At 44.1% G+C, this 24,473-nt stretch overlaps 1 protein-coding gene across 2 annotated transcripts in view; it reads left to right on the top strand.

The window, feature by feature from the left end:
* The window catches only part of LOC139568414 (monocyte to macrophage differentiation factor 2-like), a 50,583-nt gene extending 29,147 nt beyond the window's left edge, over positions 1–21,436 (top strand). Inside the window, exons 4-7 of one of the 2 annotated variants that reach the window (XM_071390210.1) lie at positions 1,437–1,511; positions 16,764–16,865; positions 17,826–17,895; positions 18,322–21,436. In XM_071390210.1, coding sequence (XP_071246311.1) covers positions 1,437–1,511; positions 16,764–16,865; positions 17,826–17,895; positions 18,322–18,525 — 451 coding nt within the window. In that variant the 3' untranslated portion in view covers positions 18,526–21,436. The remainder of the gene's footprint in view (positions 1–1,436; positions 1,512–16,763; positions 16,866–17,825; positions 17,896–18,321) is intronic. The other variant, XM_071390211.1, reaches the window with a different exon arrangement.
* The last annotated feature ends 3,037 nt before the right edge of the window (positions 21,437–24,473 follow it).

Here is a 24,473-nt window from a genome sequence, read left to right as displayed (position 1 = left end):
GTAAAGATATTATCATGTTATAACAGGGTTATTCTGCAGGGTGTAAAGATATTATCATGTTATAACAGGGTGTAAAGATATTATCATGTTATAACAGGGTTATTCTGCAGGGTGTAAAGATATTATCATGTTATAACAGGGTTATTCTGCAGGGTGTAAAGATATTATCATGTTATAACAGGGTTATTCTGCAGGGTGTAAAGATATTATCATGTTATAACAGGGTGTAAAGATATTATCATGTTATAACAGGGTGTAAAGATATTATCATGTTATAACAGGGTGTAAAGATATTATCATGTTATAACAGGGTTATTCTGCAGGGTGTAAAGATATTATCATGTTATAACAGGGTGTAAAGATATTATCATGTTATAACAGGGTTATTCTGCAGGGTGTAAAGATATTATCATGTTATAACAGGGTTATTCTGCAGGGTGTAAAGATATTATCATGTTATAACAGGGTGTAAAGATATTATCATGTTATAACAGGGTGTAAAGATATTATCATGTTATAACAGGGTTATTCTACAGGGTGTAAAGATATTATCATGTTATAACAGGGTGTAAAGATATTATAGTAAGATATTGTAGTAATGGTCTATACTGTGGAGTGTTGTTTCCACATTTTTACTTGACCTTTATTTAATCTTTATTTAACTAGGCAAGTCAGTTTAGAACAAATTCTTATTTATAATGACAGCCTACCGGGGAACAGTGGGTTAACTGCCTTGTTCAGGTGGAGAAAGACAGATTTTTACCTTGTCAGCTCGGGGATTCGATCCAGCAACATTTTGGTTACTGGCCCAATGCTCTAACCACTAGTGTACCTGCCGACCTGTCTATAAGGTTAGGGTTAGGTAGTGTATCTGGTTAATAGCAGCAGTATGTATAACCAAGCTACCTGCCGACCTGTCTATAAGGTTAGGGTTAGGTAGTGTATCTGGTTAATAGCAGCAGTATGTATAACCAAGCTACCTGCCGACCTGTCTATAAGGTGAGGGTTAGGTAGTGTATCTGGTTAATAGCAGCAGTATGTATAACCAAGCTACCTGCCGACCTGTCTATAAGGTGAGGGTTAGGTAGTGTATCTGGTTAATAGCAGCAGTATGTATAACCAAGCTACCTGCCGACCTGTCTATAAGGTGAGGGTTAGGTAGTGTATCTGGTTAATAGCAGCAGTATGTATAACCAAGCTACCTGCCGACCTGTCTATAAGGTTAGGGTTAGGTAGTGTATCTGGTTAATAGCAGCAGTATGTATAACCAAGCTACCTGCCGACCTGTCTATAAGGTGAGGGTTAGGTAGTGTATCTGGTTAATAGCAGCAGTATGTATAACCAAGCTACCTGCCGACCTGTCTATAAGGTGAGGGTTAGGTAGTGTATATGGTTAATAGCAGCAGTATGTATAATCGTGTTCTGTATCTCTCTAGGTCTGTGGAGCACTGTTTCCACATGTGTGACAGAATGGTGATCTATTTCTTCATAGCAGCCTCCTACGCCCCCTGGTGAGTCAGACAATGAGGCTGCAGTAGCACGTCTATCTAGACTACACTACTGTCTCTAGAACTAGACTACACTACTGTCTCTATAACCACTACTGTCTCTATAACTAGAGTACATTACTGTCTCTATAACTAGACTACACTACTGTCTCTATAACCACTACTGTCTCTATAACTAGACTACACTACTGTCTCTATAACTAGACTACACTACTGTCTCTATAACTAGACTACACTACTGTCTCTATAACTAGACTACACTACTGTCTCTATAACCACTACTGTCTCTATAACTAGACTACACTACTGTCTCTATAACTAGACTACACTACTGTCTCTATAACTAGACTACACTACTGTCTCTATAACTAGACTACACTACTGTCTCTATAACCACTACTGTCTCTATAACTAGACTACACTACTGTCTCTATAACTAGACTACACTATTGTCTCTCTAACTAGACTACACTACTGTCTCTATAACCACTACTGTCTCTATAACTAGACTACACTACTGTCTCTATAACTAGACTACACTACTGTCTCTATAACTAGACTACACTACTGTCTCTATAACCACTACTGTCTCTATAACTAGACTACACTACTGTCTCTATAACTAGACTACACTACTGTCTCTATAACTAGACTACACTACTGTCTCTATAACTAGACTACACTACTGTCTCTATAACCACTACTGTCTCTATAACTAGACTACACTACTGTCTCTATAACTAGACTACACTATTGTCTCTCTAACTAGACTACACTACTGTCTCTATAACCACTACTGTCTCTATAACTAGACTACACTACTGTCTCTATAACTAGACTACACTACTGTCTCTATAACCACTACTGTCTCTATAACCACTACTGTCTCTATAACTAGACTACACTACTGTCTCTATAACTAGACTACACTACTGTCTCTATAACTAGACTACACTACTGTCTCTATAACTAGACTACACTACTGTCTCTATAACCACTACTGTCTCTATAACTAGACTACACTACTGTCTCTATAACCCCTACTGTCTCTATAACTAGACTACACTACTGTCTCTATAACCACTACTGTCTCTATAACTAGACTACACTACTGTCTCTATAACTAGACTACACTACTGTCTCTATAACCACTACTGTCTCTATAACTAGACTACACTACTGTCTCTATAACTAGACTACACTACTGTCTCTATAACCACTACTGTCTCTATAACTAGACTACACTACTGTCTCTATAACTAGACTACACTACTGTCTCTAACTAGACTACAGTACTGTATCTATAACCACTACTGTCTCTATAACTAGACTACACTACTGTCTCTATAACTAGACTACACTACTGTCTCTATAACCACTACTGTCTCTATAACCACTACTGTCTCTATAACTAGACTACACTACTGTCTCTATAACTAGACTACTGTCTATATAACTACACTACTGTCTCTATAACTAGACTACACTACTGTCTCTATAACTAGACTACTGTCTATATAACTACACTACTGTCTCTATAACTAGACTACACTACGTTATCTATCTCTATAGTCCAGAGCTTCTCCACAGTCTTCAGTTGTTATAGCAGCAAAGGTGGGACCAACTCCACAGTAAACTGTCAGCTTTATGGGGAAGGACACTCAACAACCACAGCACTCACAAAAACGACTGATGATTGTCTGAGAGAAATTGATGATAAAACGATTGTGGCGGCTGTCTTGTTAGACTTCAGTGCGGCTTTTGACATTATCGATTATAGTCCGCTGCTGGAAAAACGTGTGTGTTATGGCTTTACATCCCCTGCTGTAATGTGGATAAAGAGTTGCCTGTCTAACAGAACACAGAGGGTGTTCTAGAATGGAAGCCTCTCCATCATAATCCAGGTAGAAGCAGGAATTCCCCAGGGTAGTTTATTAGGCCCCTTACATTTTTAAATGTTTTATTAATAACATGCCACTGACTTTGAGTAAAGCCAATGTGTCTATGCATGCGGATGACTCAACACTATACACATCAGCTACTACAGCGACTGAAATGTCTGAAATACTTAACAAAGAGTTTCAGAGTGGGTGGCAAGGAAATAAGTTGGCCCTAAATATTGCTAAATACTAAAAGTATTGTATTTGGACAAAACACTAAATCTCAACTAAATCTTGTAATAAATAATGTGGAAATTGAGCAAGTTGAGGTGACTAAACTGCTTGGAGTAAACCTGGATTGTAAACTGTCATGGTCAAAACATATTGATATAACAGTAGCTAAGATGGGGAGAAGTCTGTCCATAATAAAGCACTGCTCTGCCTTCTTAACAACACTATCAACAAGGCAGGTCCTACAGGCCCTAGTTTTGCCGCTCCTTAACTACTGTTAAGTCACTAAAAAGGACTTAAGAAATTTGCAATTGGCTCAGTACAGGGCAGCACGTCTGGTCCTTGGATGTACACAGAGAGCGAATATGAATAATATGCATGTCAATCGCTCCTGGCTGAAAGTGGAGGAGAGATCGATGACATCACTACTTGTATTTATGAGAGGTTTTGACATGTTGAAAGCACCGAGATGTCGTGTCTAAACTACTGGCACACAGCTCGGTGTCACGCCCTGACCATAGTAAGCTGCTTATTCTCTGTGTTGGTTGGGGCGTGATAGTGACTTGGGTGGGTCATCTAGGTGAATTTGTGTGTCTATGGTGGCCTGATATGGTTCCCAATCAGAGGCAGCTGTTTATCGTTGTCTCTGATTGGGGATCATATTTAGGCAGCCATTTCCCCATGGTTATTCGTGGGATCTTGTCTACATTTAGTTGCCTGAGTGCACAACAGCAGCTTCACGTTGAGGTTTTTGTGTTTGTTTGTGTTTGTTTGTGTTTGTTTGTCTTTGTTTGTTTTTGTTTGTCTGAGTTTTGGTTTATTAAAAATATGTGGAACTCTACTCACGCTGCGCCAGGCCACCAGAGGTCTCTTCACAGTCACCAAGTACAGAACAGACTATGGGAGGCACACAGTACTACATAGAGCCATGACTACATGGAACTCTACTCACGCTGCGACATGCCACCAGAGGTCTCTTCACAGTCCCCAAGTCCAGAACAGACTATGGGAGGCGCACAGTACTACATAGAGCCATGACTACATGGAACTCTACTCACGCTGCGACAGGCCACCAGAGGTCTCTTCACAGTCCCCAAGTCCAGAACAGACTATGGGAGGCGCACAGTACTAAATAGAGCCATGACTACATGGAACTCTATACCACATTAGGTAACTGATGCAAGCAGTAGAATCAGATTTAAAATGAAGGTAAAAATACACCTTATGGAACAGCGGGGACTGTGAAGCAACACAAACATTGGCACAGACACATGCACACACACATGATAGCATACGCACTATACACACACATACACATGGATTTAGTACTGAAGATATGTGGTAGTGGAGTAGAGTCCTGAGGGCACACAGTGTGTTGTGAAATCTGTGAATGTATTGTAATGTTTTTAAAATTGTATAAACTGCCTTAATTTGCGGGACCCCAGGAAGAGTAGCTGCTGCCTTGGCAGGAACTAATGGGGATCCATAATAAACCCCAGGAAGAGTAGCTGCTGCCTTGGCAGGAACTAATGGGGATCCATAATAAACCCCAGGAAGAGTAGCTGCTGCCTTGGAAGGGACTAATGGGGATCCATAATAAACCCCAGGAAGAGTAGCTGCTGCCTTGGCAAGAACTAATGGGGATCCATAATAAACCCCAGGAAGAGTAGCTGCTGCCTTGGAAGGGACTAATGGGGATCCATAATAAACCCCAGGAAGAGTAGCTGTTGCCTTGGCAGGAACTAATGGGGATCCATAATAAACCCCAGGAAGAGTAGCTGCTGCCTTGGCAGGAACTAATGGGGATCCATAATAAACCCCAGGAAGAGTAGCTGCTGCCTTGACAGGAACTAATGGGGATCCATAATAAACCCCAGGAAGAGTAGCTGCTGCCTTGACAGGAACTAATGGGATCTATAATAAACCCCAGGAAGAGTAGCTGCTGCCTTGGCAGGAACTAATGAGGATCCATAATAAATACAAATACAAATATTAATGCCCATGATTTTGGAATGAGATGTTCGACGAGCAGGTGTCCACATACTTTTGGTAATTTAGTGTAAGGATACTAATCTACCATTATAATATCTGTGATACCAGGCTACATGTATATATAATAATCTACCATTATAATATCTGTGATACCAGGCTACATGTGTATATATAATAATCTACCATTATAATATCTGTGATACCAGGCTACATGTACACTAGTCTGGCCTGCAGCATCATTTACTGGACTACACTAGTCTGGACTACAGCATCATATACTGGACTACACTAGTCTGGACTACACTAGTCTGGACTACAGCATCATATTCCGGACTACACTAGTCTGGACTACATCATCATATACTGGACTATGTTACACCCCTGAAAAAGGGTAGAAAGAATCACGATAGTGATACGGAATGTTTACTCATTGAACGTTTAGTGCAAATTTTTGTACATAAATAACACATTTTACAGAACAACAGATCTACAGGAACGATAGGTTTTGTAGGGTACAAGGCTTATTCAAATCATAACAGTATACACTGTACATCACTGAAACAAATACTGTTTTCAATATAACTGTCAAGCAAAGCTTTAACTCAGTAAACCATAACACAATTCATCAACAGGCAACAAAGTGTTTGAAAAACAACCACACAAATAACGCCGCAAAACATCTTACCAACAGCGCACATGTTCATTCACAATCGACATAAAATGGCAGCTACGTAGCAGTACCTAGCAGTACGAAGCTAGCTGCAACCGAGCACGGCTCACATTACTCTCTGCAAACCCAACCAACTTCCTCAACATGTTACTAAACAAACCTTAAACACTCTTGACATGTTATCAAGTTATTACATTTAAATTACTCTTTTTAATCATCAATAATGTACCTGAAAAAGGGTAGAAAGAATCACGATAGTGATACGGAATGTTTACTCATTGAACGTTTAGTGCAATGAGAAAAAGACCGCGAATTCTCCGTGAACTTGAGTGGAGACCAGAGCAATCGATCTCAGGCTCATAGATTAAGAGCATTTAGTAGATCACAGATTAGCACTTTTATCCACGACAACATAAAGGAATCAACATAACGTTTACACATTCCTCTCACAATTCGTACCCTTTGTATGCTTGACGGATTTTAACAGAATTATATAAATGTTATCAATCTATCAACTAATACTGACTGCATGATCTTCTTAACCTTAGATGTTTTAAGATCCTCACATACTATGAATTTACTAATACTTTTTAATGTATAACAGGCTATTAGTATTTCCTTTAACCTGTCACACTCTCCCCGACAAAATAAATGTTGTCCCAACATTACCAACATTGTCTTCTTCAACAGTCTGTATGCACTGGACCTAGAAAATCCTCTTCTGTAAGGTAGTACTTGAGCAGAGGTCAAGGGTCACAGTTCAAATATAACTAACAAGTTATTCACAGTCCATATCTGTTGACCAGCTGTATAACATAAACAGTCCTTTCTCATACTATTGATCAACAGTCCATCAATTTTAATGATCTAAATGCATAGTCTGCAAATTGTCTCTTGTGACAGTCTGTGAAATCAGTCAGTAGTCCATGGTCAAACATGTCAACTCTGTAGCCTCATGTTTGCTGAAGCCCATACATGTAAGGTGGCTGAAAGTAACATTGCTGTAGTGATGGCAGCCGTGGAACCAGTCCTGGTGCAGAGTAGACAGGGAACAACTGTGGCTGGATACTGTAGCAGGAAGGGATACCAAGCTGATCATAGGTGATACGTCTTGGAGGCTGTCTCTCTCTTTGTGGCAGCTGGTGGGCTGGTTCCTCAGGTTCAGCAGCATCAGTTAATGAAGGAAGGGCACTTGGTGGACGATCATCAGGCAAATTTTCAGCAGGCAAGTTCATCTCCTCAGCAGGCAGGTCTTGAACTGTTGTTGTCTCCTCCAGCCGCTTTTCAACAAGAGGCTGTGCTGGTAGCGTATCAGGGACTGGCACCGCAACTGTCTGTTTCAATATCATGGTCAGTTTGCCATGTTTTGTTATCTTTGCCACTTATCTCTGTCATTGTCTCTTTAAGTAGCAACAATTCCGACATGCCGCCATCTTCTAACTCCGCAACTTCCTCTCTTTCAAGGAACCTCATAATGTGAGTCATCAATGATATGCGGGATTTGTCTTGAACATCTCTTCTCTGTTCGCCTGATATGTCAAGGAAATCACATATCTCTAGTAACTTATCTTTAGTCAGGGTGTGCAATTCTCCTACTACCTCTTCCTGTAGTTCTTCCAAGGCGGTTGTCATCTTGACAGAACAGGAGGAACTTTTACTGTGCAGGAGTTGACTCTGAATTAGATGGTCCTTACTGTCTCTGATGGTCGATCAATGGCCTCAGGTGACACGTACTTAACCACCAACTTCCAGCTCTCCTCGAACAGCAACACTTTCCTCACTGCAGCCTGCCTGAGTTATTATGTGGGGATTTAGCTGGCTCGGAATTCAGCGACCAGGATGTGGAAACTGGACATCTGAGCAGCTATCTCAGCGGAGCCTCCAAAAATGTTACACCCCTGAAAAAGGGTAGAAAGAATCACGATAGTGATACGGAATGTTTACTCATTGAACGTTTAGTGCAAATTTTTGTACATAAATAACACATTTTACAGAACAACAGATCTACAGGAACGATAGGTTTTGTAGGGTACAAGGCTTATTCAAATCATAACAGTATACACTGTACATCACTGAAACAAATACTGTTTTCAATATAACTGTCAAGCAAAGCTTTAACTCAGTAAACCATAACACAATTCATCAACAGGCAACAAAGTGTTTGAAAAACAACCACACAAATAACGCCGCAAAACATCTTACCAACAGCGCACATGTTCATTCACAATCGACATAAAATGGCAGCTACGTAGCAGTACCTAGCAGTACGAAGCTAGCTGCAACCGAGCACGGCTCACATTACTCTCTGCAAACCCAACCAACTTCCTCAACATGTTACTAAACAAACCTTAAACACTCTTGACATGTTATCAAGTTATTACATTTAAATTACTCTTTTTAATCATCAATAATGTACCTGAAAAAGGGTAGAAAGAATCACGATAGTGATACGGAATGTTTACTCATTGAACGTTTAGTGCAATGAGAAAAAGACCGCGAATTCTCCGTGAACTTGAGTGGAGACCAGAGCAATCGATCTCAGGCTCATAGATTAAGAGCATTTAGTAGATCACAGATTAGCACTTTTATCCACGACAACATAAAGGAATCAACATAACGTTTACACATTCCTCTCACAATTCGTACCCTTTGTATGCTTGACGGATTTTAACAGAATTATATAAATGTTATCAATCTATCAACTAATACTGACTGCATGATCTTCTTAACCTTAGATGTTTTAAGATCCTCACATACTATGAATTTACTAATACTTTTTAATGTATAACAGGCTATTAGTATTTCCTTTAACCTGTCACACTCTCCCCGACAAAATAAATGTTGTCCCAACATTACCAACATTGTCTTCTTCAACAGTCTGTATGCACTGGACCTAGAAAATCCTCTTCTGTAAGGTAGTACTTGAGCAGAGGTCAAGGGTCACAGTTCAAATATAACTAACAAGTTATTCACAGTCCATATCTGTTGACCAGCTGTATAACATAAACAGTCCTTTCTCATACTATTGATCAACAGTCCATCAATTTTAATGATCTAAATGCATAGTCTGCAAATTGTCTCTTGTGACAGTCTGTGAAATCAGTCAGTAGTCCATGGTCAAACATGTCAACTCTGTAGCCTCATGTTTGCTGAAGCCCATACATGTAAGGTGGCTGAAAGTAACATTGCTGTAGTGATGGCAGCCGTGGAACCAGTCCTGGTGCAGAGTAGACAGGGAACAACTGTGGCTGGATACTGTAGCAGGAAGGGATACCAAGCTGATCATAGGTGATACGTCTTGGAGGCTGTCTCTCTCTTTGTGGCAGCTGGTGGGCTGGTTCCTCAGGTTCAGCAGCATCAGTTAATGAAGGAAGGGCACTTGGTGGACGATCATCAGGCAAATTTTCAGCAGGCAAGTTCATCTCCTCAGCAGGCAGGTCTTGAACTGTTGTTGTCTCCTCCAGCCGCTTTTCAACAAGAGGCTGTGCTGGTAGCGTATCAGGGACTGGCACCGCAACTGTCTGTTTCAATATCATGGTCAGTTTGCCATGTTTTGTTATCTTTGCCACTTATCTCTGTCATTGTCTCTTTAAGTAGCAACAATTCCGACATGCCGCCATCTTCTAACTCCGCAACTTCCTCTCTTTCAAGGAACCTCATAATGTGAGTCATCAATGATATGCGGGATTTGTCTTGAACATCTCTTCTCTGTTCGCCTGATATGTCAAGGAAATCACATATCTCTAGTAACTTATCTTTAGTCAGGGTGTGCAATTCTCCTACTACCTCTTCCTGTAGTTCTTCCAAGGCGGTTGTCATCTTGACAGAACAGGAGGAACTTTTACTGTGCAGGAGTTGACTCTGAATTAGATGGTCCTTACTGTCTCTGATGGTCGATCAATGGCCTCAGGTGACACGTACTTAACCACCAACTTCCAGCTCTCCTCGAACAGCAACACTTTCCTCACTGCAGCCTGCCTGAGTTATTATGTGGGGATTTAGCTGGCTCGGAATTCAGCGACCAGGATGTGGAAACTGGACATCTGAGCAGCTATCTCAGCGGAGCCTCCAAAAATGTTACACCCCTGAAAAAGGGTAGAAAGAATCACGATAGTGATACGGAATGTTTACTCATTGAACGTTTAGTGCAAATTTTTGTACATAAATAACACATTTTACAGAACAACAGATCTACAGGAACGATAGGTTTTGTAGGGTACAAGGCTTATTCAAATCATAACAGTATACACTGTACATCACTGAAACAAATACTGTTTTCAATATAACTGTCAAGCAAAGCTTTAACTCAGTAAACCATAACACAATTCATCAACAGGCAACAAAGTGTTTGAAAAACAACCACACAAATAACGCCGCAAAACATCTTGTTATGCTGATGAATGAGGACCCAAAAGCGACGTAATAGTAACAGAGTCTTTATTCCAGTATTAAACAAATAATGATTCTCCTGGATATTATCAATGGTCAATCCAAAACAGGAACTGAAATCCTCTCGTCAATAGAGAGGAACGACTGGAGACGCGACCACAGACTGCAGGTCGCTTCAGGAAGGCACTGGCCGTAGCTGACATAGACACCTGCTCACACGCAGCATCTGAAGAAGGCAAAGAACACGACAGGGCGGAACAAGGACACAGGAACAGCAAACATCAAACAAGAATCCGACCAGGACAGAAGCGGAAAACAGAGGGAGAAATAGGGACTCTAATCAGAGGGCAAAATAGGGGACAGGTGTGAAAGAGTAAATGAGGTCGTTAGGAGAATGAGAAACAGCTGGGAGCAGGAACGGAACGATAGAGAGAGAGAGCGGGAGAGGGAGAGAGGGAGGAGGAGAGAGAGAGAGAGAAAGAGGGAAAGAACCTAATAAGACCAGCAGAGGGAAGCACAGGGACAAGACATGAAGATCAAAGACAAAACATGACAGTACCCCCCCACTCACCGAGCGCCTCCTGGCGCACTCGAGGAGGAACCCTGGCGGCAACGAAGGAAATCATCAATCAACGAACGGTCCAGCACGTCCCGAGATGGAACCCAACTCCTCTCCTCAGGACCGTAACCCTCCCAATCCACTAAGTACTGGTGACCACGTCCCCGAGAACGCATGTCCATGATCTTCCGTACCTTGTAAATAGGAGCGCCCTCGACAAGGACGGGGGGGGGGGAGGGAAGACGAACGGGGGCGCGAAGAAAAGGCTTGACACAAGAGACATGGAAGACAGGGTGGACGCGACGAAGATGTCGCGGAAGAAACAGTCGCACAGCGACAGGATTGACGACCTGAGAGACACGGAACGGACCAATGAACCGCGGAGTCAACTTGCGAGAAGCTGTCGTAAGGGGAAGGTTACGAGTGGAAAGCCACACTTTCTGACCGCGACAATACCTAGGACTCCTAATCCTACGTTTATTGGCGGCTCTCACAGTCTGCGCCCTGTAACGGCAAAGTGCAGACCTGACCCTCCTCCAGGTGCGCTCACAACGTTGGACAAAAGCCTGAGCGGAGGGAACGCTGGACTCGGCGAGCTGGGACGAGAACAGAGGAGGCTGGTACCCAAGACTACTCTGAAACGGAGATAGCCCGGTAGCAGACGAAGGAAGCGAGTTGTGAGCGTACTCAGCCCAGGGGAGCTGTTCTGCCCAAGACGCAGGGTTTCGAAACGAAAGGCTGCGTAATATGCGACCAATCGACTGATTGGCCCTTTCTGCTTGACCGTTAGACTGGGGATGAAACCCGGAAGAGAGACTGACGGAAGCACCAATCAAACGACAGAACTCCCTCCAAAACTGTGACGTGAATTGCGGACCTCTGTCTGAAACGGCGTCTAACGGGAGGCCATGAATTCTGAACACATTCTCAATGATGATTTGTGCCGTCTCCTTAGCGGAAGGAAGCTTAGCGAGGGGAATGAAATGTGCCGCCTTAGAGAACCTATCGATAACCGTAAGAATCACAGTCTTCCCCGCAGACGAAGGCAGACCGGTAATAAAGTCTAAGGCGATGTGAGACCATGGTCGAGAAGGAATGGGAAGCGGTCTGAGACGACCGGCAGGAGGAGAGTTACCTGACTTAGTCTGCGCGCAGTCCGAACAAGCAGCCACGAAACGACGCGTGTCCCGCTCCTGAGTAGGCCACCAAAACCGCTGGCGAATAGAAGCAAGCGTACCCCGAACGCCGGGGTGGCCAGCTAACTTGGCAGAGTGAGCCCACTGAAGAACAGCCAGACGAGTAGAGACAGGAACGAACAGAAGGTTACTAGGACAAGCGCGCGGCGACGCAGTGTGAGTGAGTGCTTGCTTTACCTGTCTCTCAATTCCCCAGACAGTCAACCCGACAACACGCCCTTCAGGGAGAATCCCCTCGGGGTCGGTAGAAGCCACAGAAGAACTAAAGAGACGGGATAAGGCATCAGGCTTGGTGTTCTTATTTCCCGGGCGATAGGAAATCACGAACTCGAAACGAGCGAAAAACAACGCCCAACGAGCTTGACGTGCATTAAGTCGTTTGGCCGAACGGATGTACTCAAGGTTCTTATGGTCAGTCCAAACGACAAAAGGGACGGTCGCCCCCTCCAACCACTGTCGCCATTCGCCTATGGCTAAGCGGATGGCGAGCAGTTCGCGGTTACCCACATCATAGTTGCGCTCCGATGGCGACAGGCGATGAGAAAAGTAAGCGCAAGGATGGACCTTATCGTCAGAGTGGAAGCGCTGAGACAGAATGGCTCCCACGCCCACCTCTGAAGCGTCAACCTCGACAATGAATTGTTTAGTGACGTCAGGAGTAACAAGGATAGGGGCGGATGTAAAACGCTTCTTGAGGAGATCAAAAGCTCCCTGGGCGGAACCGGACCACTTAAAGCAAGTCTTGACAGAAGTCAGAGCTGTGAGAGGGGCAGCCACTTGACCGAAATTACGAATGAAACGCCGATAGAAATTAGCGAAACCGAGAAAGCGCTGCAACTCGACACGTGACTTAGGGACGGGCCAATCGCTGACAGCCTGGACCTTAGCGGGATCCATCTGAATGCCTTCAGCGGAAATAACAGAACCGAGAAATGTGACAGAGGAGACATGAAAGGCGCACTTCTCAGCCTTCACGTAGAGACAATTCTCTAAAAGGCGCTGGAGTACACGTCGAACGTGCTGAACATGAATCTCGAGTGACGGTGAAAAAATCAGGATATCGTCAAGGTAAACGAAAACAAAAATGTTCAGCATGTCTCTCAGTACATCATTAACTAATGCCTGAAAGACAGCTGGAGCATTAGCGAGACCGAACGGCAGAACCCGGTATTCAAAATGCCCTAACGGAGTGTTAAACGCCGTTTTCCACTCGTCCCCCTCTCTGATGCGTACGAGATGGTAAGCGTTACGAAGGTCCAACTTAGTAAAGCACCTGGCTCCCTGCAAAATCTCGAAGGCTGACGACATAAGGGGAAGCGGATAACGATTCTTAACCGTTATGTCATTCAGCCCTCGATAATCCACGCAGGGGCGCAGAGTACCGTCCTTCTTCTTAACAAAGAAAAATCCCGCTCCGGCGGGAGAGGAAGAAGGCACCACGGTACCGGCGTCGAGAGAAACAGACAGATAATCCTCGAGAGCCTTACGTTCGGGAGCCGACAGAGAGTATAGTCTACCCCGAGGGGGAGTGGTCCCCGGAAGGAGATCAATACAACAATCATACGACCGGTGAGGAGGAAGGGAGCTGGCTCTGGACCGACTGAAGACCGTGCGCAGATCATGATATTCCTCCGGCACTCCTGTCAAATCACCAGGTTCCTCCTGAGTAGAGGGGACAGAAGACACAGGAGGGATAGCAGACATTAAACACTTCACATGACAAGAAACGTTCCAGGATAGGATAGAATTACTAGACCAATTAATAGAAGGATTATGACATACTAGCCAGGGATGACCCAAAACAACAGGTGTAAAAGGTGAACGAAAAATCAAAAAGGAAATGGTCTCACTGTGGTTACCAGATACTGTGAGGGTTAAAGGTAGTGTCTCACATCTGATACTGGGGAGAAGACTACCATCTAAGGCGAACATGGGCGTGGGCTTCCCTAACTGTCTGAGAGGAATGTCATGTTTCCGAGCCCATGCTTCGTCCATAAAACAACCCTCAGCCCCAGAGTCTATCAAGGCACTGCAGGAAGCAGCCGAACCGGTCCAGCGTAGATGGACCGACAAGGTAGTACAGGATCTTGATGGAGAGACCTGAGTAGTAGCGCTCACCAGTAGCCCTCCGCTTACTGATGAGCTCTGGCTTTTACTGGACATGACATGACAAAATGTCCAGCAGAACCGCAATAGAGGCAAAGGCGGTTGGTGATTCTCCGTTCCCTCTCCTTAGTCGAGATGCGAATACCTCCCAGCTGCATGGGCTCAGTCTCTGAGCCGGTGGGAGGAGATGGTTGAGATGCGGAGAGGGGAAACACCGTTAACGTGAGCTCTCTTCCACGAGCTCGGTGACGAAGATCTACCCGTCGTTCTATGCGGATGGCGAGTGCAATCAAAGAGTCCACGCTGGAAGGAACCTCCCGGGAGAGAATCTCATCCTTAACCTCAGCGTGGAGTCCCTCCATCCAAAACAGGAACTGAAATCCTCTCGTCAATAGAGAGGAACGACTGGAGACGCGACCACAGACTGCAGGTCGCTTCAGGAAGGCACTGGCCGTAGCTGACATAGACACCTGCTCACACGCAGCATCTGAAGAAGGCAAAGAACACGACAGGGCGGAACAAGGACACAGGAACAGCAAACATCAAACAAGAATCCGACCAGGACAGAAGCGGAAAACAGAGGGAGAAATAGGGACTCTAATCAGAGGGCAAAATAGGGGACAGGTGTGAAAGAGTAAATGAGGTCGTTAGGAGAATGAGAAACAGCTGGGAGCAGGAACGGAACGATAGAGAGAGAGAGCGGGAGAGGGAGAGAGGGAGGAGGAGAGAGAGAGAGAGAAAGAGGGAAAGAACCTAATAAGACCAGCAGAGGGAAGCACAGGGACAAGACATGAAGATCAAAGACAAAACATGACACATCTTACCAACAGCGCACACGTTCATTCACAATCGACATAAAATGGCAGCTACGTAGCAGTACCTAGCAGTACGAAGCTAGCTGCAACCGAGCACGGCTCACATTACTCTCTGCAAACCCAACCAACTTCCTCAACATGTTACTAAACAAACCTTAAACACTCTTGACATGTTATCAAGTTATTACATTTAAATTACTCTTTTTAATCATCAATAATGTACCTGAAAAAGGGTAGAAAGAATCACGATAGTGATACGGAATGTTTACTCATTGAACGTTTAGTGCAATGAGAAAAAGACCGCGAATTCTCCGTGAACTTGAGTGGAGACCAGAGCAATCGATCTCAGGCTCATAGATTAAGAGCATTTAGTAGATCACAGATTAGCACTTTTATCCACGACAACATAAAGGAATCAACATAACGTTTACACATTCCTCTCACAATTCGTACCCTTTGTATGCTTGACGGATTTTAACAGAATTATATAAATGTTATCAATCTATCAACTAATACTGACTGCATGATCTTCTTAACCTTAGATGTTTTAAGATCCTCACATACTATGAATTTACTAATACTTTTTAATGTATAACAGGCTATTAGTATTTCCTTTAACCTGTCACAACTACACTAGTCTGGATTACACTAGTCTGGACTACACTAGTCTGGACTACATCATCATATACTGGACTACACTAGTCTGGACTACAGCATCATATACTGGACTACACTAGTCTGGATTACAGCATCATATACAGGACTACACTAGTCTGGACTACAGCATCATATACTGGACTACACTAGTCTGGACTACAGCATCATATACTGGACTACACTAGTCTGGACTACACTAGTCTGGACTACACTAGTCTACACTAGTCTGGACTACAGCATCATATACTGGACTACACTAGTCTGGACTACAGCATCATATACTGGACTACACTAGTCTGGACTACAGCATCATATTCCGGACTACACTAGTCTGGACTACAGCATCATATACAGGACTACACTAGTCTGGACTACAGCATCATATACTGGACTACACTAGTCTGGACTACAGCATCATATACTGGACTACACTAGTCTGGACTACAGCATCATATTCCGGACTACACTAGTCTGGACTACAGCATCATATGCTGGACTACACTAGTCTGGACTACACTAGTCTGGACTACAGCATCATATTCCGGACTACACTAGTCTGGACTACAGCATCATATTCCGGACTACACTAGTCTGGACTACAGCATCATATGCTGGACTACACTAGTCTGGACTACACTAGTCTGGACTACACTAGTCTGGATTACATCATCTGCAGAGATCAGTCTGCTGAACTTGTGAATATGATGACCTTGTTTTGTGTGTAGTCTGTTTAAAGTGATGTACCATGACTATTGTCCAGGTTGAACCTGCGGGAGCTAGGACCCTGGACCTGTCACATGAGGTGGATGGTCTGGGTGATGGCCTCTGTCGGGACCACGTACGTCTTCTTCTTCCACGAGAGGTAACGTGTTTGTGGGTGAGGGGGGGGGGGTCTTCTTCCACGAGAGGCAACGTGTTTGTGGGTGAGGGGGGGGGTCTTCTTCCACGAGAGGTAACGTGTTTGTGGGTGAGGGGGGGTCTTCTTCCACGAGAGGTAACGTGTTTGTGGGTGAGGGGGGGGGGGTTCTTCCACGAGAGGTAACGTGTTTGTGGGTGAGGGGGGGGGTCTTCCACGAGAGGTAACGTGTTTGTGGGTGAGGGGGGGGGGGGTCTTCCACGAGAGGTAACGTGTTTGTGTGTGGGGGTGGTCTTCCACGAGAGGTAACGTGTTTGTGGGTGAGGGGGGGGGTCTTCCACGAGAGGTAACGTGTTTGTGGGTGAGGGGGGGGGGTCTTCCACGAGAGGTAACGTGTTTGTGGGTGAGGGGGGGGGGGGGGTCTTCCATGAGAGGTAACGTGTTTGTGGGTGAGGGGGGGGGGCGGGTCTTCCACGAGAGGTAACGTGTTTAAGGGTGAGGGGGGGCGGGGTCTTCCACGAGAGGTAACGTGTTTGTGGGTGAGGGGGGGGGTCTTCCACGAGAGGTAACGTGTTTGTGGGTGAGGGGGGGTCTTCTTCCACGAGAGGTAACGTGTTTGTGGGTGGGGGGGGGGGGTCTTCTTCCACGAGAGGTAACGCGCCGAACCCTAACTATGTGTCTAACCTATATCTAACCTCTCTCCCTCTCCCTCTCCCTCTCCCTCTCTCTCTCTCTCTCTCTCTCTCTCTCTCTCTCTCTCTCTCTCTCTCTCTCTCTCTCTCTCTCTCTCTCTCTCTCTCTCTCTCTCTCTCTCTATCACCCTCTCTCTCTCTCTCTCTCTCTCTCTCTCTCTCTCTCTCTCTCTCTCTCTCTCTCTCTCTCTCTCTCTCTCTCTCTCTCTCTCTCTCTCTCCCCTTCTCGCTCTCCCTTGTCTCTGTCTCTGTCTCTGTCTCTCCTTGTCTCCAGGTATAAGCTGATGGAACTGATCTGTTATACAGTGATGGGAGTGTTCCCAGCCTTGGTCATCCTGTCCATGGTGAGACACTTTTAGGCATCAAACTCCAAAAATGCTCAAATCGGGGATATTGACTTGCATTGGTTTTGGGGCACAAATGCTAAAAAAGTTATCATTTTAAGACGGTGGCTAAGTAAACGAAACCAAAGCATCGAATGCTTTCTCTTGTCCGTAGACTGCCTACTGGGTAAGAACCAGTATGTTGTAATCATAATAACACATGGGACTTTATATATAACTTTAAGGACCCAAAGTCTCTTTACAATTGTAGAAATGAAACAAAAAACAGTAGTCAAAAGAAAACAACACAAAGCTAAACAGAAACAAAGAGAATGGTGGGCTCAAGGAAGGGAAAGAGTGTGATGGATCTGTGTATGAATGAACCATGTTTGAGAGAAAATGTAATTTGGGTGGACTGTCCCTTTAACCCTTTTTGTCCCCCTGTAGCCGGACCGTGAGGGGCTGTGTGAGTTGTTAGTGGGCGGTGCCTGTTACTGTCTGGGCATGGTGTTCTTCAAGAGTGATGGCCTCGTCCCGTTCGCCCATGCCATCTGGCACCTGTTTGTTGCCATGGGAGCAGGCGTCCATTACTACGCCATCTACCGATACCTCTACACGCCAGCAGCCAATCAGATGAAGACATCCAGATGACACACGGGGACCGGGGGCGAGGGGTGATGACGTCACAGGAAGTTGAAGGAAGGAGTGGACTTGTGATGTCAAGAAAGGAGCGATGGAGAGATGAGAATAGAACCATAGAAACATGGAGAGATGAGAATAGAACCATAGAAACATGGAGAGATGAGAATAGAACCATAGAAACATGGAGAGATGAGAATAGAACCATAGAAACATGGAGAGATGTGACTAGATCCATAGAAACATGGAGAGATGAGAATAGAACCATAGAAACGTGGAGAGATGTGAATAGAACCATAGAAACATGGAGAGATGAGAATAGAACCATAGAAACGTGGAGAGATGTGAATAGAACCATAGAAACATGGAGAGATGAGAATAGAACCATAGAAACGTGGAAAGATGTGAATAGAACCATAGAAACGTGGAGAGATGAGAATAGAACCATAGAAACATGGAGAGATGACAATAGAACCATAGAAACATGGAGAGATGTGAATAGAACCATAGAAACGTGGAGAGATGAGAATAGAACCATAGAAACATGGAGAGATGACAATAGAACCATAGAAACGTGGAGAGATGTGAATAGAACCATAGAAACGTGGAGAGATGAGAATAGAACCATAGAAACATGGAGAGATGTGAATAGAAACGTGGAGAGATGAGAATAGAACCATAGAAACATGGAGAGATGTGAATAGAAACGTGGAGAGATGAGAATAGAACCATAGAAACATGGAGAGATGAGAATAGAAACATGGAGAGATGAGAATAGAACCATAGAAACGTGGAGAGATGTGAATAGAACCATAGAAACATGGAGAGATGAGAATAGAACCATAGAAACGTGGAGAGATGTGAATAGAACCATAGAAACGTGGAGAGATGTGAATAGAACCATAGAAACGTGGAGAGATGAGAATAGAACCATAGAAACATGGAGAGTTTTTTTTTATTTCACCTTATTTAACCAGGTACGCCAGTTGAGAACACGTTCTCATTTACAACTGCGACCTGGCCAAGATAAAGCAAAGCAGTGCGACAAAAACAACAACACGGAGATGTGAAGAGAACCATAGAAACGTGGACTGGTTTATGTGTCCTGGACAGACAGGATGTAGATCACTGGTTTATGTTTCCTGGACAGACAGGATGTAGATCACTGGTTTATGTGTCCTGGACAGACAGGATGTAAATCACTGGTTTATGTGTCCTGGACAGACAGGATGTAAATCACTGGTTTATGTGTCCTGGACAGACAGGATGTAAATCACTGGTTTATGTGTCCTGGACAGACAGGATGTACATCACTGGTTTATGTGTCCTGTACAGACAGGATGTAAATCACTGGTTTATGTGTCCTGGACAGACAGGATGTAAATCACTGGTTTATGTGTCCTGGACAGACAGGATGTAAATCACTGGTTTATGTGTCCTGGACAGACAGGATGTAAATCACTGGTTTATGTGTCCTGGACAGACAGGATGTAAATCACTGGTTTATGTGTCCTGGACAGACAGGATGTACATCACTGGTTTATGTGTCCTGGACAGACAGGATGTAAATCACTGGTTTATGTGTCCTGGACAGACAGGATGTAAATCACTGGTTTATGTGTCCTGGACAGACAGGATGTAAATCACTGGTTTATGTGTCCTGGACAGACAGGATGTAAATCACTGGTTTATGTGTCCTGGACAGACAGGATGTAAATCACTGGTTTATGTGTCCTGGACAGACAGGATGTATATCACTGGTTTATGTGTCCTGGACAGACAGGATGTATATCACTGGTTTATGTGTCCTGGACAGACAGGATGTAAATCACTGGTTTATGTGTCCTGGACAGACAGGATGTACATCACTGGTTTATGTTTCCTGGACAGACAGGATGTAAATCACTGGTTTATGTGTCCTGGACAGACAGGATGTAAATCACTGGTTTATGTGTCCTGGACAGACAGGATGTAAATCACTGGTTTATGTGTCCTGGACAGACAGGATGTAAATCACTGGTTTATGTGTCCTGGACAGACAGGATGTAAATCACTGGTTTATGTGTCCTGGACAGACAGGATGTAAATCACTGGTTTATGTGTCCTGGACAGACAGGATGTATATCACTGGTTTATGTGTCCTGGACAGACAGGATGTATATCACTGGTTTATGTGTCCTGGACAGACAGGATGTAAATCACTGGTTTATGTGTCCTGGACAGACAGGATGTACATCACTGGTTTATGTTTCCTGGACAGACAGGATGTAAATCACTGGTTTATGTGTCCTGGACAGACAGGATGTAAATCACTGGTTTATGTTTCCTGGACAGACAGGATGTAAATCACTGGTTTATGTGTCCTGGACAGACAGGATGTAGAGTTAGTTATGTAACCCTCCAGTGTAGTGTGTGTGGTAGAGTAGTCTAGAAGTGACAGACGGTGAAGGTGTTTCTCCTGATTGTACTACTATTACATTCCAGTCTAGTGAAGGTATTATCCTACTACAGCCAATATTACTACTACTACTATAATAATTATTATAAGTATTACTACTACTACTATTATTATTATTGTTATTATTATTATTACTACTACTACTATTATTATTATTGTTATTATTATTACTATTATTATTATTATTGTTGTTGTTATTATTATTATTACTATTATTATTATTATTATTATTATTATTATTATTATTATTATTATTATTATTATTATTATTATTGCTGTTATTATTATTGCTATTATTATTAGTGGTGCACCGATATGACATTTTTGGCCGATACGGATATCCAATATTTTCCTAGTTAAATAAAGGTTACACACACGCCACACTGACCAAAAGGTTATTTAGTTGGCATTTACGTATGTCCCCATTACCAGTAAAACATACTCAAAACATATGTCTTTCACTTACTGTGCTGTTTCGTTGTTCGTTTGTTCAGTCGTTTCATTCTCAACCAGGATTTCTATGGAACGCCGTTTGGGTCTTTGCGTGTCAAAAAATATACTATTTAACACTTTTTGACGTGTCAAATAACACCATTTAACGTGTCAAATAAGCTTGTTGACCAATTAGGACCAGACTATGACTGCACGTCACATAATAATTGAATGCGTTCATACATTATTTTTACGTAGTGTAATCAATGTGTAATAACTACCGTATTTCATATGTCACAACGATTCATCGATACGAATGCTATGATGCCGGTAAAGTTGTCTCGCGCACCTACAATGCTGGTCATTTTTTTACGTAGTGTAATCAATGTGTAATAACTATCACTCGTATTTCATATGTCACAACGATTCATCGATACGAATGCTACGATGCCGGTAAACTCGCGCAGCTACAGTGCTGGTCATTAAAAAAAGCTAGCTAGCTCATGGATGCAAACAATGTTCTTCCTCAAAAACATAGCAAAACAACATCTGTTTCAGTAGCTATGGTTAGCTAGCGAACTATATAGCTAGGTGTCATCATCTAAAATAACCTTAATTTTATTTCACCTTTATTTAACCAGGTAGGCTAGTTGAGAACAAGTTCTCATTTACAACTGCGACCTGGCCAAGATAAAGCAAAGCAGTGCGACAAAAAAACAACAGAGTTACACGTGGGATAAACAAACGTACAGTCAATAACACAATATAAAAAGTCTATATACAGTGTGTGCAAATGATGTAAGATTAGGGAGGTAAGGCAATAAATAGGCCGTAGTGGAGAAATAATTACAATTTCCCATTAACACTGGAGTGATAGATGTGCAGATGATGATGTGCAAGTAGAGATACTGGGGTGCAAAAGAGCAACAAATAAATAACAATATGGGGATGTGGTAGTAGGGGGGGCTATTTACAGATGGGCTGTGTACAGGTACAGTAATCGGTAAGCTGCTCTGACAGCTGATGCTTAAAGTTAGTGAGGGAGATATAAGACTCCAGCTTCAGAGATTTTTGCAATTCGTTCCAGTCATTGGCATCAGAGAACTGGAAGGAAAGGCTGCCAAAGGAGGTGTTGGCTTTCGGGATGACTAGTGAAATATACCTGCTGGAGCACGTGCTATGGGTGGGTGCTGCTATGGTGACCAGTGAGCTGAGATAAGGCGGGGCTTTACCTAGTAAAGACTTATAGATGACTTGGAGCCAGTGGGTTTGGCAACGAATATGAAGCAAGGGCCAGCCAACGAGAGCATACAGGTCGCAGTGGTGGATAGTATATGGGGCTTTGGTGACAAAACGGATGGCACTGTGATAAACTACATACAATTTGCTGAGTAGTGTGTTGGAGGCTATTTTGTAAATGACATCGCCGACGTCAAGGATCGGTAGGTTATAGTCAGTTTTACGAGGGTATGTTTAGCAGCGTGAGTGAAGCTAAGGCTTTGTTACGAAGTAGGAAGCCGATACTAGATTTAACTTTGGATTGGAGATGCTTAATGTGAGTCTGGAAGGAGAGTTTACAGTCTAACCAGACACCTGGGTGTTTGTAGTTGTCCACATATTCAACCACTGGCTTAGTCAGGTGACCTGGGTTAGTCAGGTGACCTGGGTTAGTCAGGTGACCTGGGTTAGTCAGGTGACCTGGGTCTAGAAGGTCCCTGTGATGATTTAGAAACAGACAGTACAGTATGGATGTGATAAGGTTTATATGTCTCTATGTTTTGCTCACTTCAATAGTGTCTTTGGTTTTTCTCAGAGGAACTGAGAGGAATGCCATCAATACTATTATCATTCTGTATATTATTATTATGTCGTTGTCGTCGTATTCCAATACATGACCTCTCCTGACCTTCGCCCCTCTGATGTCCTTTATTCTGTCAACAGCAGAAAGCCCTTCCCAACCACTGCCCTGACAGCAGCAGAAAGCCCTTCCCAACCGCTGCCCTGACAGCAGCAGAAAGCCCTTCCCAACCGCTGCCCTGACAGCAGCAGAAAGCCCTTCCCAACCACTGATCTGTCAGCAGCAGAAAGCCCTTCCCAACCACTGATCTGTCAGCAGCAGAAAGCCCTTCCCAACCACTGATCTGACAGCAGCAGAAAGCCCTTCCCAACCACTGATCTGTCAGCAGCAGAAAGCCCTTCCCAACCACTGATCTGACAGCAGCAGAAAGCCCTTCCCAACCACTGATCTGACAGCAGCAGAAAGCCCTTCCCAACCACTGATCTGACAGCAGCAGAAAGCCCTTCCCAACCACTGATCTGACAGCAGCAGAAAGCCCTTCCCAACCACTGATCTGTCAGCAGCAGAAAGCCCTTCCCAACCACTGATCTGTCAGCAGCAGAAAGCCCTTCCCAACCACTGATCTGTCAGCAGCAGAAAGCCCTTCCCAACCGCTGCCCTGTCAGCAGCAGAAAGCTCTTACCAACCGCTGCCCTGTCAGCAGCAGAAAGCCCTTCCCAACCACTGATCTGACAGCAGCAGAAAGCCCTTCCCAACCGCTGATCTGTCAGCAGCAGAAAGCCCTTCCCAACCACTGCCCTGTCAGCAGCAGAAAGCTCTTACCAACCGCTGCCCTGTCAGCAGCAGAAAGCTCTTACCAACCGCTGCCCTGTCAGCAGCAGAAAGCCCTTCCCAACCACTGATCTGACAGCAGCAGAAAGCCCTTCCCAACCACTGATCTGACAGCAGCAGAAAGCCCTTCCCAACCACTGATCTGTCAGCAGCAGAAAGCCCTTCCCAACCGCTGCCCTGTCAGCAGCAGAAAGCCCTTCCCAACCACTGATCTGACAGCAGCAGAAAGCCCTTCCCAACCGCTGATCTGACAGCAGCAGAAAGCCCTTCCCAACCACTGATCTGTCAGCAGCAGAAAGCCCTTCCCAACCACTGATCTGTCAGCAGCAGAAAGCCCTTCCCAACCACTGATCTGTCAGCAGCAGAAAGCCCTTCCCAACCACTGATCTGTCAGCAGCAGAAAGCCCTTCCCAACCACTGATCTGACAGCAGCAGAAAGCC

Source organism: Salvelinus alpinus, chromosome 2 (assembly GCF_045679555.1).
Source record: "Salvelinus alpinus chromosome 2, SLU_Salpinus.1, whole genome shotgun sequence".
NCBI lineage: Eukaryota > Metazoa > Chordata > Actinopteri > Salmoniformes > Salmonidae > Salvelinus > Salvelinus alpinus.
This window is presented reverse-complemented; position numbering and strand designations above follow the sequence as displayed.